We start from the raw sequence: 14,440 nt of genomic DNA, 5'->3' as shown, positions 1-14,440 counted from the left end.
TTTCGATTAATCGATTATGCAGCGCCGATTAATCGATGTCGATTATTGGTCGCCTAAAAAGTAATCGATTATTAACTAATCGATTAACTGAAAAAATCGGACATCACTAAGTCCAGCAGTCGACCAGTGAGGTGACTGAGAATACAACCCATTGCTACGAAAGCATGACGTCCTGTCAGGGACCTGTTTTTAGTTACCGCTTAACCTTTTATGACGCCATGTCAGAGACGTGGTTTTCGGTACAGACATAAGCCTCTTATATAAATAGATTTGTAATCTTATTCTTACCTTCGCGCTATTTTTATAAATAAGTAAATACAGTCAACAATACAGTAAATACAGGCAAACTATAATTCAAGCGTGTATTACCAAATCGAATGCGGAAGGACAATTCTCGTGGCAGTCTACGTGACCAGGGCTTCGACCGATCCTTTTTTCTGTACCGCAGTCACACCAACGCGCATTCAAGTTCACACCGTCCGTTTAGTAGTGGAATACGAACGCTATACATAACACAACTGGCAGTTTGCTCAGTCAAACGCCGATTAAACGCAGTAAAACGAATGCGTTCTAAACTTTACCGTTTGGAGCAGCGAATAACTCCAAAACAGTCAAATTAGGCTTATACAAATTTGGAAAAAAGTTAATGTCCTGGTCTCGACATATTAATCAGGGGGGGGGGGGGGGGGGTCACAGGAAAAAAATAATAACATGAAACCTTTAATAACTAAACAAAGGAGAAGAAACCAGTATTTATTTTTCCATATTATTGCAAATTTAATACATAAATGTTGTACAGTACTTAAATTTTAGTTCAAACTGGAGTGCCACAGCATCACCTTAAAGAGCCACACGCGTGTAACTTGACCATCATTTGAATTTTGCTTTAAACTTGCGTGTTACTCGGTTAGTTACCTTGTATTTAAGAATAATACAAATCTGTGTCACTTACTAGTTCAGAACTTGGCAACCATGAAATAGTATCGGAATCTAATCATCTTGTAAAAGTGGCAATTTAGTAGTTCACTACAACTTTTTTACTTGGAACGCATACGCTGTGCTGCGAAGTCTGTCGATAAAGAAAGGTAAAGTTCTGAAGGACGTTTATACGCATGGCTTTGCTTTTTTTCATGTGCTGTGCTGCCGACATTTTTTAACAAAAATATCTCTGACACTATTCACGTTTGAAACCGCTTGTTTCTTGATCAACCTCTTAGTCATATGAATATCAGGCCATTCCTACTGGTTCTCAACAAGAACGTGTTTATCTTTGTATATTAAAGATGCAAACGCAACACTGTCAGAAGCAATTGTCATTGCTTGACTAATAGCATTTGTCCAGGCCGGTGATGCACTTCGGATGAAGGTCACTACTGCGGTGGAATTTGTTCTCCAAATATCATGGGTTCTATTCTAATAGCCCTCGGTCGAAGAACCTTGATCTTTAATTAAAAATTCCCGGACATCGGCATAACAGGTGTCCCGATTCTTTTTTTAAGCTTCGGATAATAGCGTATCGGACAATGTCCTGTTGAAAGACCAGTATAAATGATTAGATCTTTTTTCGAAAGCTTCAGGATTTTACGAATCATTGAAATGTTTGGAGAGATAAACCGTTTCGACTGCCTAGCAATGAAAATGTTATTCCAATTTAATTCCAGTTTTGCACACTTCCATAATCCATACTAAAGTTCCATTTTTAAAGTAGAAGAAGAAAAAGGTCACTAAAAAAGCAATATAACTTAACATGACTTCATTTGATGTTGTGGTCGGGCCACCATTGAGCACAATGATAATCACAATATGACAATAGTCAGAAAAGTTTCGAACAATTCAGTGACGTTCTTCCTGCATGCATCCAATGCATGGTAAAATATTGTATTTGTAAGGTAAAATTGCAAGTTTTACGTCCCTGACATTTTGGATGTTGGGATGTTTGATGATTAGGGTAAGTTCTTGAACACTACGGAATAAAACGACAAATTGGAGCCCCGAAAGCACTGAAAGCTGATATTCCGGAGAGCCTAGTTTGTTGTATTTCTATTTCAATCTATCTTCTACCTAAGACAGTAAAAAATAATCCCACTGCAATTCGGAATATCTCCGTCAAAAGCGGTACCAAATTTCACTAATATATTTTTTAGTTTATTGATGCCTCAATTTAATTCGGTTCTTTTAAAACAAGTTGAATTGAAATGAAATAAAATTTAAAGTAAATGGAGCCAAAAGTCTGATTTCAAACATCCCAATTTTCGGCGTCAGGACTTAAAGGTTAAGCACAATAGTCGCCTATAACCTGTAGCAGGAATCAGACAGAAAGCTAAGTTGATGAAGGAAAGTTGAACGAAACTCACCGGATAATTACTTCAACTTTGTACATATTGGATAATTTAGAGATGTAAACTCGTTGAACTGTAAAAAATCTGCTTATCACTAAAGAATGCAACATAATAATATTTCACTTTATTTTTTTGCCCCTTCAAATTTGGAAAATTTTTGAAGGGGGGGTGACATAAACTTTTTGACGTAGGACTACGTCTTACGGCAAGTTTTGAGATAGGGTGTCATTCCAAAAAATCGAAAAATGCGAGCGTCACGAAAAATGAAAGGTTTTGAGCGCTAATAGCTCAACGGTTTTCCAATAGATTTTCAATATTCTTACACCAATCGATCGGAAAATCTTCTAAGAATTGACCAAAATGAAGAAAAGTATCAATTCTTGATGTTGAACTATTGAAAAATTGAAAATAATGAACCTATGTTTTACCAGAATTCTCGCTTCGTGATTGGTTGGAAGATTCTTTGCATTGATCTAAACCTATACAAATTTGATATCTGTGCTTGGGAAGTAAGCCAAAACAAGTGACCATGTTTCCTCATTTCAACAAGATTTCTTAACACCGCGGTTAAACCTAGACCATTTTAATGTCCTTGCTTGGGAAGTACGCCAGAAAGAGTGACAAAGCCTCCTCGTGCCAACAGATTTCTTACGAACGCGATTAAACCTAGTCCAATTTGATGTCTGTGTTAGGGAAGTGTGCCAGAAAAAACGACACAAGTTCGTTGTCCCAACAGATCGCAAAATATTTACTGCGACACGATTAAACCTCGGCGAATTTGATATCTGTGTTGGAAAAATGTGCTACAGCTGTAGTGTTCGGTTATATTAGGACTCTGTATGAATACGCATGCTTGCCGTTTCATTAGAAGTATAGTGAAAAGATGTACTGTTGATAAAATAAGATTGAATTGGTAAAATCTCTTCAACGATGGGTAATAAAAACAATCTTTAATTTCAGTAAGGTAGCAGGAAAGCAATAGTTTGTGTTCTTGATTTTGTTAAATTGTTTTCAAATGCACAATCTTTTGAGAATTCAACGTATGCAATGTTATTACTTTGATAAATGTTACATACAACGCATGTAGCATGTATATATGTTGCATATAGCATGTATACATGAAGAATCGAATGATTACAAGTATGAATACATGTTACTATCACTACAAAGAGACTTACGTAGTCCTGCGTCACCTATATATGCGGTCGTGTCTTGTACACAACCCCTCTGATTTTTTCAAATTTGTATAAGCCTTACTGGCAGTCACCACGCTAACGAAAAGCAACCGCACTATCGTATGATTCAATACTACAAAAACAACCACTACATGTGCATGGAAGAAGTCGGTCGGACTCCGACCAATATAAACGAACATTTTGCTTGCGTCGGACCGACGTCCAGGTGACAAACTATTACTGTGAGCAGCCGATTTGGAGACAAATAGCGAATTCATAAATTAACCTGCCTCAGGTCGATTGGCACTCAGTTTTAATCGAAGTGCTGTCAAAGCGTTCATAAATTAACCGAGATTGCATTTCGGTTAAACTGACAGCATTCAGTTTGAAGCGCAGGTTAAAACGCAGGATCTGTCAAACTGCCCGTATCGTTCATAAATTTCGGGTTCGAGTTAGCACGAACCCAGGTGAATTTATGAATTCGCTAAAAGAGAAACGAAAAAATGCGTCACCGTATGATTCCAGTCACTTTGCAGTTTATATTCTCAAAGCGCAAAGCAAAACAGGAGATCGACTGTTTGCTTTTGCAGAGAGGCCGCATGAATTGTAAGACGGCCGCAGCGCAGCAACTTCCTACAACCAAGTTGTGTTTTACTGGAGTACTTATGATGTTTTTATTCAACTCATATAATTCTAGACACTCAACCATGCGATTGATCGTGCTGGTCACCCTACTGCTGGTGACAGCAGTAGCGTCGGCTGCAGTTGCCCGCAGTAAACCGAACGCTCAAACCAACTGACAGCTCATCGAACATATGTTTACCGGGCGATTCCGAAGAACAACAAAACCAGCTCCGACAAAATCCGATTCCGATTCGAGCACACGACCAATTGTCGAGCACTTTTTCTCAACAGAGGTTGACCACTTCAATGCACAAAATACCGACCAATGGACGATGCGTTATTATGCTTCATCCGACAACTATCAACCGGGAGGTCCGATTCTGATATTTCTAGGAGGGCTTACTCCTATCTCTCGAAATCTGATCGACGAGACAACGCTGATTTATGAAATGGCACGGGAATGGAACGGTGCACTGTTTGCCTTCGAATCCCGATTCTACGGACAGAATTGGGTCACTGAGTATAGCAGCACTAATTGCGAAAACAATTTGCAGAAACCTAAACTTTGTTTATTTTCAGAGATTTGAGCACCGAAAATCTACGCCTGCTGAGTGCAGATCAGATATTGGCTGATTTGGCTGAATTCGTGACTTACATAAGACGTGACCATGTTGGTGACGAAACCGCTAGGGTTTTGGTGGCCGGCACAGAAGTGGGAGGATCGCTGGCTGCTTGGTTTCGAATTCGGTATCCACATCTGGGAAATGCTGCGTGGGCTTCCAGTGTCCCCATGAATGCCGTTCTGAATTTCCAAGACTTTGCGGAGGCCTGGGGAGAAACGTTGATTGAACATGGCAGTCAGGAGTGCTACAATGAGCTCTTTGTGGCATTCCATGTAATGCAGAACTTGATCGACTTAGGAAGAGCCGATTTAATATCCGAGAAGTTCAACATTTGCTCTGAAATAGATCCGGAAAACACCTTCCAAGTCCAGTACTTTTTCAGTACTTTGATAGGAACGGTTGAAATGTTTACTATGCTCAACAAAAAGTAAGGGTTTTAATATGTGTTTGATCACTGAACCTACAGTAATATGTTTTCTTTTACAGTTTGGCAGATTTTGTTCAAGTGTGCGGGGAAATTACTGGATCTGACGCAGAGACTGCGGTTGAAGCTCTGGGGAACTGGTTCAACACAATATGGCCCCAAGAATTGGGTTGTGCAATATCGGACCCAGCAGAAGTTATTGAATTACTCCAGGACACTGACTGGAATTCAGAATTTAGCCCGTACGGCCTTCGGCAAATGATCTATCAGGAATGCACTGAGGTCGGTTGGTTCCCCACCACGGATTCACCGTTCCAACCATTCGGTGATCGTGTGACTATAGATTTCTATATTGAAATGTGCCGCCAAGTATTTGGCGATTGGATTACGGAAGAAACAATCCAGCGAGGTATCGACCGGGCGAACAACCGTTTCGGTGGAGATAATCCCGGTTCCAGTTTGACTCACTTTACCAACGGAGATGCTGATCCGTTGAGAATGGTTGGTATCACTAGGAATCTTACGCTCGATGCACAAGCCGATGTGATTCGCAATCAGCTCGGTGGGTCCGATTTGCCAGCTCTCTCCCCGGATGATCCCGCGGATCTACAGGAAGTCAAGCGACGTTTGAAAACCACACTCGCCAGTTATTTGTTCCCTATGACTCCCTATGAGAGTATATGAGACCGCGTTGTTTGTTTAAATATTTGCCAATTGGTACTTATACATTGTAAGTTGCAAAGTGTAGAATGCACAATTTCGAAAACTAGCGAAGAAATGAAACATTATTCTCTAAGATAAAATTTATCATCAACCGGAATGGACGCTTTTAAAATTTTCTCACGGAAGTCATTAAATTTTATTTTAAAACGTGACTAATAATTGGAAGGATTAGAAGAAGAAATATTTCTCCCTGGCGGTAGACCGTCCGTGGTAGATATCACTATTTTGAACATTGCAAAAGTTTCAATTTGTTTAATTTCAGACTGCTAGACGACTTAGTCCTATAGATAGTAGAGTAAACACAGATGAGATGTCGAAACGTGTAGCCAAACGAACATGACGTCATAATATTTTATGCGGGTCTTGAGAATTTTACAGTGTCGCGGAAATGTCATTACAGTTTTTTTCCGTTGCCAATATTGCGGGAAGTTTCATCCGCTTATCCGACAAAATCAAAAGCTGTAGATCACTTCTTTTCCACTAGCGTATATTTCTTTCAGGCTTGGAAAAAAATATCCACAGCTGACTGAAAGAGCTAAAAGTCCTAGCAATGTAGTTTGTTTTTGGAATTTGTCGTCATGCTCGATTTTGATTGATGAATTTTTGATTTCACAAATATATTTTGAAATATAACATACCTACATTATATTCAGCATTGCAGAAAGAACGTTTACCACAATTACCACACCCAAGGTAAGTTAAAATAGGTGATCTAGTTATCACAGTTTGTAGAGCAGCGGTGCGCGGAGCGATTGGTTAGCAACCATCGACGTTGTTTATACACATTCAAGAGTTTTCGCTTTGAACATTTTCCGGTCCAAAAAAACATTCGCGAACGTTAAGATTACAAAGTTTTGTAGGGTAAAGAACTAGTTTTAAGCAGTCTAAGCGAGTCACTGATTTTTTTACCTTATTACAAGCGATGGGTTGACTAAGTGGGGGATATCAGCATACCAATCTTCTTGCTATTTTTAGTTCTTCAAGCTGTTACCATTGGAAGACACTATTGTTGAGCTAAACGTTTGATTTTTCGCTTTAAAAGTTGGAGCGGCGGAACTAATTTTGAACAGACCGAACCTATTTTCACCCTCAAGGTGCTTTTTTAAGCAATCCTGAAATCTGAATTTTTTTACGTCCCCTTAAAAAATCCCTCGAACTTTTTCCCCTATTCAGTAAGTTCGCGTTCCTATCCGCGACCTACTAATCGGCATCTGATGCGTAATCGACATAGCGTATCGGCATAGATGCGTAAAATGCCATCTGTCTAAATTGTTTATCGGGGCATACAGTCACCGCACCGTTCGGCAAACGGTATTCGTCGTCTCTTTTATTCTCTGGTGTTCTTATGGGAAACAGCGAGTTTGACGTCTCACTCGCTGTTCATAAGGATGGTGGGAGAACAAAAGAGGTAAACATATAGCAGTACAAACGATCCGACTCAGAACAGTGTTGTCAAAGCAAATAACATTGAAACACATCGTTGCTTTATTAAATCACTAAGAAAATCTTCGAAAAGCTGTCTTTTGTGTTGTTTTTAATAAAGAAAAATTAATTATGAACATACATTTCTCTTGAAAGTATTGAACCACGTTTTCACCATAGGAGGTTTCAGTTAATTTCAAACTTAAAATTCTTATTTCCAGAACCGAAACAGTGTCTTGGCCCAATAAATTGTGTTTGTGTGAATCAAATGTATGGTTAAGTGATTTGTGAAGATGATCCTATCAAAAGATTTTGAAAATATGAATAAAAAAGTGCATTTTCGGCTCATTTATGTTCAACTGATTAAAATAGGTGACACTGCTTAACTCGTTCCTTACCCTACGGTAAAAGTGCAGTAAAATGGATTCTCCGCAAAGAAGAACGTTAAGAAAACCGTAATATTTGGGGCAAAATAATAAAGAGAAATTCAAAAGACATAGCGGTTTCCCGGCAGTCAAATCTAACTGCAGGAAAAAAAATATCGGAAAGTTGAGCACACCAAAGAAAAGCAAGTTGGTCTGTTGAAAATATGAAAAAAGAACAGCTTATCTGGAATAAACAGCATGCACTACATTCAAACAGCAACGCATCAAGTACTGCCTGGAAATGGATTGCTAACCAATTAGACTCTTCGTCGAAATATCACCCAACTGGAGATAAATACGTATTTTTCATCCAAAATTCGATTCAGTCACGAAAAAATAAACGATTTTGAACGCCAATTAAGTAGTAATTGACTCATAAAAGATGTAGTAATTTTGTGGTAAGTATCATAACGTTACTTTCCAATTGCTGGATTTCTTCATAGCTGGGCCGTTTTGCCCTTCAAATGCAGCCACTGGCGATAATGAGATACACCTCCTTGCTCCTTACTGTAATTTGCGTTAGTTTAATTTAAGAAAAAAAAAAGTTGGAATTTCGCCAACAGGTCACGAATGGTTGATTTCTACCGAACCGAGACCGATATGATTTGCCAAAAGTAAACCGCATGAACTATTTCTCTTAGGGCGGGCACACCGACTGGTTTGGTAATTAAATTTTGCTGAGAGACTTACGATTATTTTAAGGTAAGACTACGTCTTTGTTTACTATACTGGGTAGCACTTTGTGAAAACGAAAATAGAAGTGTAACGTTTGAACGAAAGGTTTCAAATGCTTGTAACTACTATACTACTGAACGAAACATAACTGTTAATAGGTCGTTGGATAAATAAAATATACAGCAATTTTATAGTAAGATTCTTACAATATTCTTTTATACGCAAAATAGTGAAAATGTATGTAAAAATTAAAGGTCATATTTCTCCATACATTTCCCATGTGAACGCTTTGCTCCACAGGTACGGACGACAATTAGGTAGGGTATGTTGCTACATCGTCGTAATTGCCTATTCCCGTCCTATCCAACACAAATTATTAAAAATATCAGCATTTTTATGACACACAATGCAAAACTAGTTATTCCCTAATATTTTAGTTAGTTGTCTATCATACGCAATCAATCAAAGTGAGCTGAGATCTATTTAAATGCTTTTTATCATTAAAGAAGTCCTACCAGCCAAATTTCCTACGTTTTTTCGTGCGACGAAGAAGACAATGTCGACTAATCGTTTTAATTTCCGTTATTCATAAATGAAAATAACTCACGGCATTGTCGTTATTCTACAGCCAGGAAAACTTGCCTGACCTGCAGAAATTCTGTAGAATAACATTTGTCATGCCGTCCTACACAAATACATGCGCGTTAGCTTCGTAAACATTGTTGTGATTTTTAGTTCGGACGATGAAAAATTTTGATGGACGGATTTTAAAACGGTACGACTAATTTTAGAAATAAAGTCAGTTGCGTAATATCAATAATATGCTTTAATAGTCGCTTTTCAGTGATTTCAAAGTTCACGGATCGGAAGGTAAGTGTGTTTTAGTCAAATCAGCACAAGAACTTTTAGAGTATTCATTAAATCCATCCAGCAAATGATGAAAATTAGAATGGCTTTACTTATTACGACGGGAATTAGAAAAAGACCCTACACCAAGTTATTTAGAATTAAATGATATGGTATGACACCACTTTGTAAAGTTTTCGTGTCATGTCATGTTGTCTGTCAAAACGTGTCATGTTGTATGTTTATATCAAGGGGTAAAACAGTGTCTGTCTGTCTGTTTCATTTTACAATCTGAGTAACCAACATCGCCAAGGACATGGCAAGCGACAAACGGCTACAGATGGCCAGCGTGCCTGTTGCCATTCATGCCAAAAGGGAAGGACATCCGACTGGCACGTCGTATTCGCATTGAACGAGTTTTGGCTTTGATATTATTTGTAACCAATGATTCTTTTAAGGGCCACGAACGTTAAATGAAATTTTTCTCAATCTAGTTGTAGTGAGCAATGCGGGGGCAATGATACTCACAGATATTCATGGCAGAAATGCTGTTTGCATTAGTCCTTGATCTAATGGTGTAAGTTACACCGTGTAACATAAAGTAATACCACAGACAAACAGATATAATTCTTGGATGAAAAATCTACAAAAATTATCGTACCTCACATTTAGCCTGAACACTAGCACCATCTATGATCGACATTCAGAAATATCAAATAACAACAGGAGCAAGTAGCAAGTATTTTTTATGGGGAATTCCCTTTCTTTCGTCAAAAAGCGCCACTTTGACAAACACGGAGACATTCCCAACTAAGCCCAAATTTGAAATGACGGTTTAATTGGTACGAAGAATGGAAAACGAGTGATATTTTGCTATTTGTGATTTGTGAAGAGAAAGTAAACAAGCGGGTAAATGAGTTAGCGTATTTTGTAAAAATCTTTGCGGGGTTATTAAATAAAATGGTATGATAATCACCTTTATCTTGTTTATGGCCGTATCCTGCATTCGTACGAATAGTTTGTTTCGGATGAGTCGGTAAGCACTATTTTTATATTAAAATGAACTAAAGAAAGGGGTGTCTGAACGTTCGAAATGATTCGAACGAAAACAAGAATACGAGTCGTCTTAACTTTCGAACAAAAACAAGAATAAGGGTGATTTAGCTACTGCTAGTCGGTATGCAAACTGTTTTTGCAACCTGACTCAAATCAGCTACACCAAAATCCGAGCCGCACAAAAAAAATATTAGAGCAAAACCTTATTTTCAAAAACGGGACCTAAATGCTCTTAACCCATTATGACCCGGGTATACCTAAATTTGGACCAAATGAAGTGAAACTCTGTAATCTATTATATTATGGCTTTAATGTGTCGGAAAACGCAAAATCGTCATTTGGAATGCTTTCAAGGCCAAAATATCGCAGGTTAAATATTTTATAGGCTCAGTTTCAAACAAACAAATTACAAAGTTTTTTACAGATTTCTTATCGAAGTTTGTGATAGACTTTACATATAAATACTAATTTACATGTCAGGTAATGTTTCGTCACTAAATGTAGACTTTTTCATGCGTTTTGGAGACAAAAATTTTTTCGCCATTTTTTCAACTTTTTTTCCGCCATTTGTCACAACTTTGCACTGTTGAAAATACAGATGAAATGACAAAAACTGACAAATTATATCACACACACATCAGATTGATGTCTTATCTCTCTTGTAGTGATATATTAACAATGCTAACTATTGAAATTCAGCAGTAAACAGGTTTTGAAGACGAGGTATGATATATCATACGCTGGGTCATAATGGGTTAAATTCTCTTTGAATGTAAGTATTTTATGGTATAATTTTTCATACAATGAGCAATATATTTTGTGGAATTGCGAAAAAGTATAAGGGCTACACGATTCACTACACGTTTTGCAACAAAGTGCAAATTAAAGAATCTAAATCGATGGATGGTATATGAGCAAGATAAAATGTCTCACCACTCACTTTCACGCAGGACCACGTCTAACCGCAACATATTATTCAAAAATTTAGTTTCAGAGGGGCATCACAAGTTAATGAAAGATCTCGAGCGCCAGTTCTGAACAGTCTTCTATGGTTTTTATACCAATACATTCATAAGAGACATAGAGTAATTAGTAGAACTTTTTGTTTTTCAATTGATAAATAATGAAAATCAGCGAATAATTTTAAGCTTAAATCATCCCATGCATTTTCAGTGAGATCACTTTACTTTCCACGCACAGACGGCAATTAGACATGCATTAGACACGCACCTCCGCTTTGTACAATTCTATGGATATACTATTGCAATGTGGTCAAAACTGATGTCTTGTAAGAAAAGGTAATAAAAGTGATGTAAAGCTTGTGTTTTGTCTTCACGTCTTGATTTACTGCATTCTAATACCGAAGACTATAGCACTCAAGACTGGGCATAGTCAGCGTTGCCACATATTCATCTGTACTGGAAGGCAAACAAATCTTTTTCATCTGTACTTTTGCTTTCAAAAATCTGTGCCACTAAGTTTAATTGTTGCATGACAAAACCTGGCTTATTAGCTTAAAAAATACATTTAAGAATACAATACATCGCCAATTACTTATTTCTTTGTTGATGTTTGTACTTAATCTTGCTAAACTTAAACACAGGCACGTTTTATTATGTTTGCGTTCATGCCATGAAGTGCTCCTCTGTTGATTTCAAGTAACAACACTGAGAGAAAAAAATGAGTTTTTGATACCCAAAAAAAGCTGTACCTATCTGTACTTTATGACAAAAATCTGTAATCTGTACCGTACAGAATCTGTACCAAAAAAAATCGGAAAAATCTGTACTTTTCGAGATAAATCTGTACATGTGGCAACACTGGGCATAGTATAAGCACACAGCCAAACAGACATAACACTCGTTTTCCATCATTCGCACCGATTAAACCGTCATTTGAAATTTGGGCTTAGTTGGGAATGTCTCCGCTTTGGCCAAAGTGGCGCTTTTTAACGAAAGAAGGAGAATACCCCATGAAAAATACTTGCTAGTTCGAGGGATACTCCTGTTGCTATTTGATATTTGGGAATGTCGATCATAGGTGGCGCTAGAGTTCAGGCTAAATGTGAGGTACGATATTTTTTGTTGATTTTTCTTCCACGAGTTATGTTTGTTTGTCTGTGGTATAAGGTTCGCATATGCACAGCAAAGAACACTACTATTAGAGCTTTTTATTATTATTATTGGTCTTTATTATTCGTAACTTAAGACAGTGTCTTGTAATGTCACATCGTGTAAAAGGTAGAATGAGTGTCACGTAAACTATTAAAAAAATTCTACTGTACGTTTTTTAACATTAATCATAAAGCTCATTGATTGAAGTGCTCAATACATTTCCTCTTAAATGCGGTATGAGATATTTCCAAAGTTAAGTCATTTGGCAAACAGTTCCAATAGGATACACCTCTGACGAAAAAGGTATCACTGTATTTTGAGGTGTTATGGCGACGTAGAACGAATTTGCGGCATCGAGTACTCCTGAAAGGCTGAAGTTTGTTGAGTAAATAGCCTGGTTCCTTGTTATCAATTAGCTTGTGTAAAAATAAACAGCATCTCATACGCCCATAGTTTTCGAAAGGACATCCAATTAACAGTTTATGTAAGTGGGACACACTAGAGAGTCGACTGAGGCCAAAAACAAAACGAGCGCACATATTTAAAGCTACTCTCAATTTAGATAAAATTGACGCAGATGCCTCCGAGAGTAGAAAGTCACAAGCAACAAAGTACGGAAGGATCATTTAGAATTGGAACAAACTTTTGCTCATATTGTGGCGCTCTTGGTGGGCGAATTTGCAAGTTCTTGACGCCCATATGTCGGATATTTTTGTTAGCTTCACCTATGTATTTTTGACACTCCGCAAAACGACCTTATTTTGTAAACAAACAACATGGAAGCCGAAAGAAGGGAAAAAATTGTGCAGAGTTATTTGGAAAATCCATTGTGGCCTGCATCTAGGCTAGCTAAACAGCTGAAATTTGTAAGAAATACCGTATGACGTGTAATTAAACGGTATAAGGAAACATTGACGACGATTCGGAAGCCTCAAGCTAATCATCGAAGTGGAACTGTCGACCGGAAATTGCGTGGTAAGATTTTGAAGACCATCAAGAGGAGTTCCCAAACTGTCTGACCGTGATTTGGCCAGAAAATTCGGTGCTGCCCACAGTACTGTGAGGATAATTCGATACCGAGAAGGAATCAAGTCGTATCGAGCTAGCAAACGGCCAAACCGAACCATAAAACAGAATAGTGTGACCAAAATCCGTGCTCGAATCGAAAGCTACACGACCGGGTGCTAACCAAGTTCATCGGGTGTCTTCTGATGGACGATGAAGCCTATGTCAAGGCTGACTTCGGGCAAATGCCAGATCAAAAAGTTTACTAGGCAACGGCTCGGGGGAATGTTCCAAGCAAATTTAAATTTCTTTTTGCCGACAAATTTGCACGAAAATTTATGATTAGGCAGGGCATTTGCAGCTGTGGCAGAAAAACGAAACTTTTCGTTACAACAATGACGTCGGAACTGTACCAAAAGGAGTGTCTCCAAAAGCGAATTTTGCCGTTAATTCGATCCCACCACCATCCCGTGATATTTTGGCTAGATTTGGCAAGCTGTCATTACAGCAACATCGTTCAAGAACGGTATGCAGAGAAAGGGGTCCAGTTTGTTCCGAAAGACCTTAACCCACCCAATTGCCCCCAGTTCCTCCCTATTGAGAAATACTGGGCAAACATGAAGAGGAGACTCAAGGCAAAGAGAAAAGTTGTCAAAGACATCAATCATATGGAGACCAGGTGGAATAAGATAGCCAAAACGATGGACGAAGAAAATGTGCGCTGCCTAATGAGCCATATTACAGGCGAAGTTCGAGAATTCCTTCGAAACCGTGACGAATAATTTTATCCGTATTTTTTCTTAAAAGTATGAAGAAAATGCTACATTTGTGTAAGAAAAGATCTTGAATTCAATAATAAATAACTGAAATACACGCAATTGTTTTCGTTCCAATACTATCTGAAGCAAGCTTTAATTAACGCCATCTCTTATCTCAAAGGAGGTAAAAATGGTAATCATATGAAAGAATGTATGCGTGTGATGTTGATG

The 14,440-nt window shown here is 38.1% G+C and overlaps 1 protein-coding gene across 1 annotated transcript; it reads left to right on the top strand.

Moving 5' to 3' along the window:
- The first annotated feature begins 4,470 nt into the window (after positions 1-4,470).
- On the top strand, positions 4,471-5,869 carry LOC128739523 (thymus-specific serine protease-like). Its single transcript, XM_053835017.1, has 3 exons — positions 4,471-4,658; positions 4,718-5,188; positions 5,248-5,869. Exons 1-3 carry the CDS (start codon positions 4,471-4,473, stop codon positions 5,867-5,869), a joined length of 1,281 nt encoding a protein of 426 aa, XP_053690992.1.
- Positions 5,870-14,440: the final 8,571 nt, after the last annotated feature.

Source organism: Sabethes cyaneus, chromosome 3 (assembly GCF_943734655.1).
Source record: "Sabethes cyaneus chromosome 3, idSabCyanKW18_F2, whole genome shotgun sequence".
In the NCBI taxonomy this organism is placed as follows: Eukaryota; Metazoa; Arthropoda; class Insecta; order Diptera; family Culicidae; genus Sabethes; species Sabethes cyaneus.
The sequence above is the reverse complement of the archived record's forward strand: the minus strand, read 5'-3'. Positions and strand labels throughout refer to the sequence as shown.

Bases quoted from the DNA above. Each gene is read 5' to 3' on its own strand.
- LOC128739523 (XM_053835017.1), top strand. From the start codon at position 4,471: ATGCGTTATTATGCTTCATCCGACAACTATCAACCGGGAGGTCCGATT. The intron at 4,659-4,717 runs GTATAGCAGCAC...GTTTATTTTCAG, and splicing joins GGACAGAATTGGGTCACTGA to AGATTTGAGCACCGAAAATC. The intron at 5,189-5,247 runs GTAAGGGTTTTA...TTTCTTTTACAG, and splicing joins TTTACTATGCTCAACAAAAA to TTTGGCAGATTTTGTTCAAG.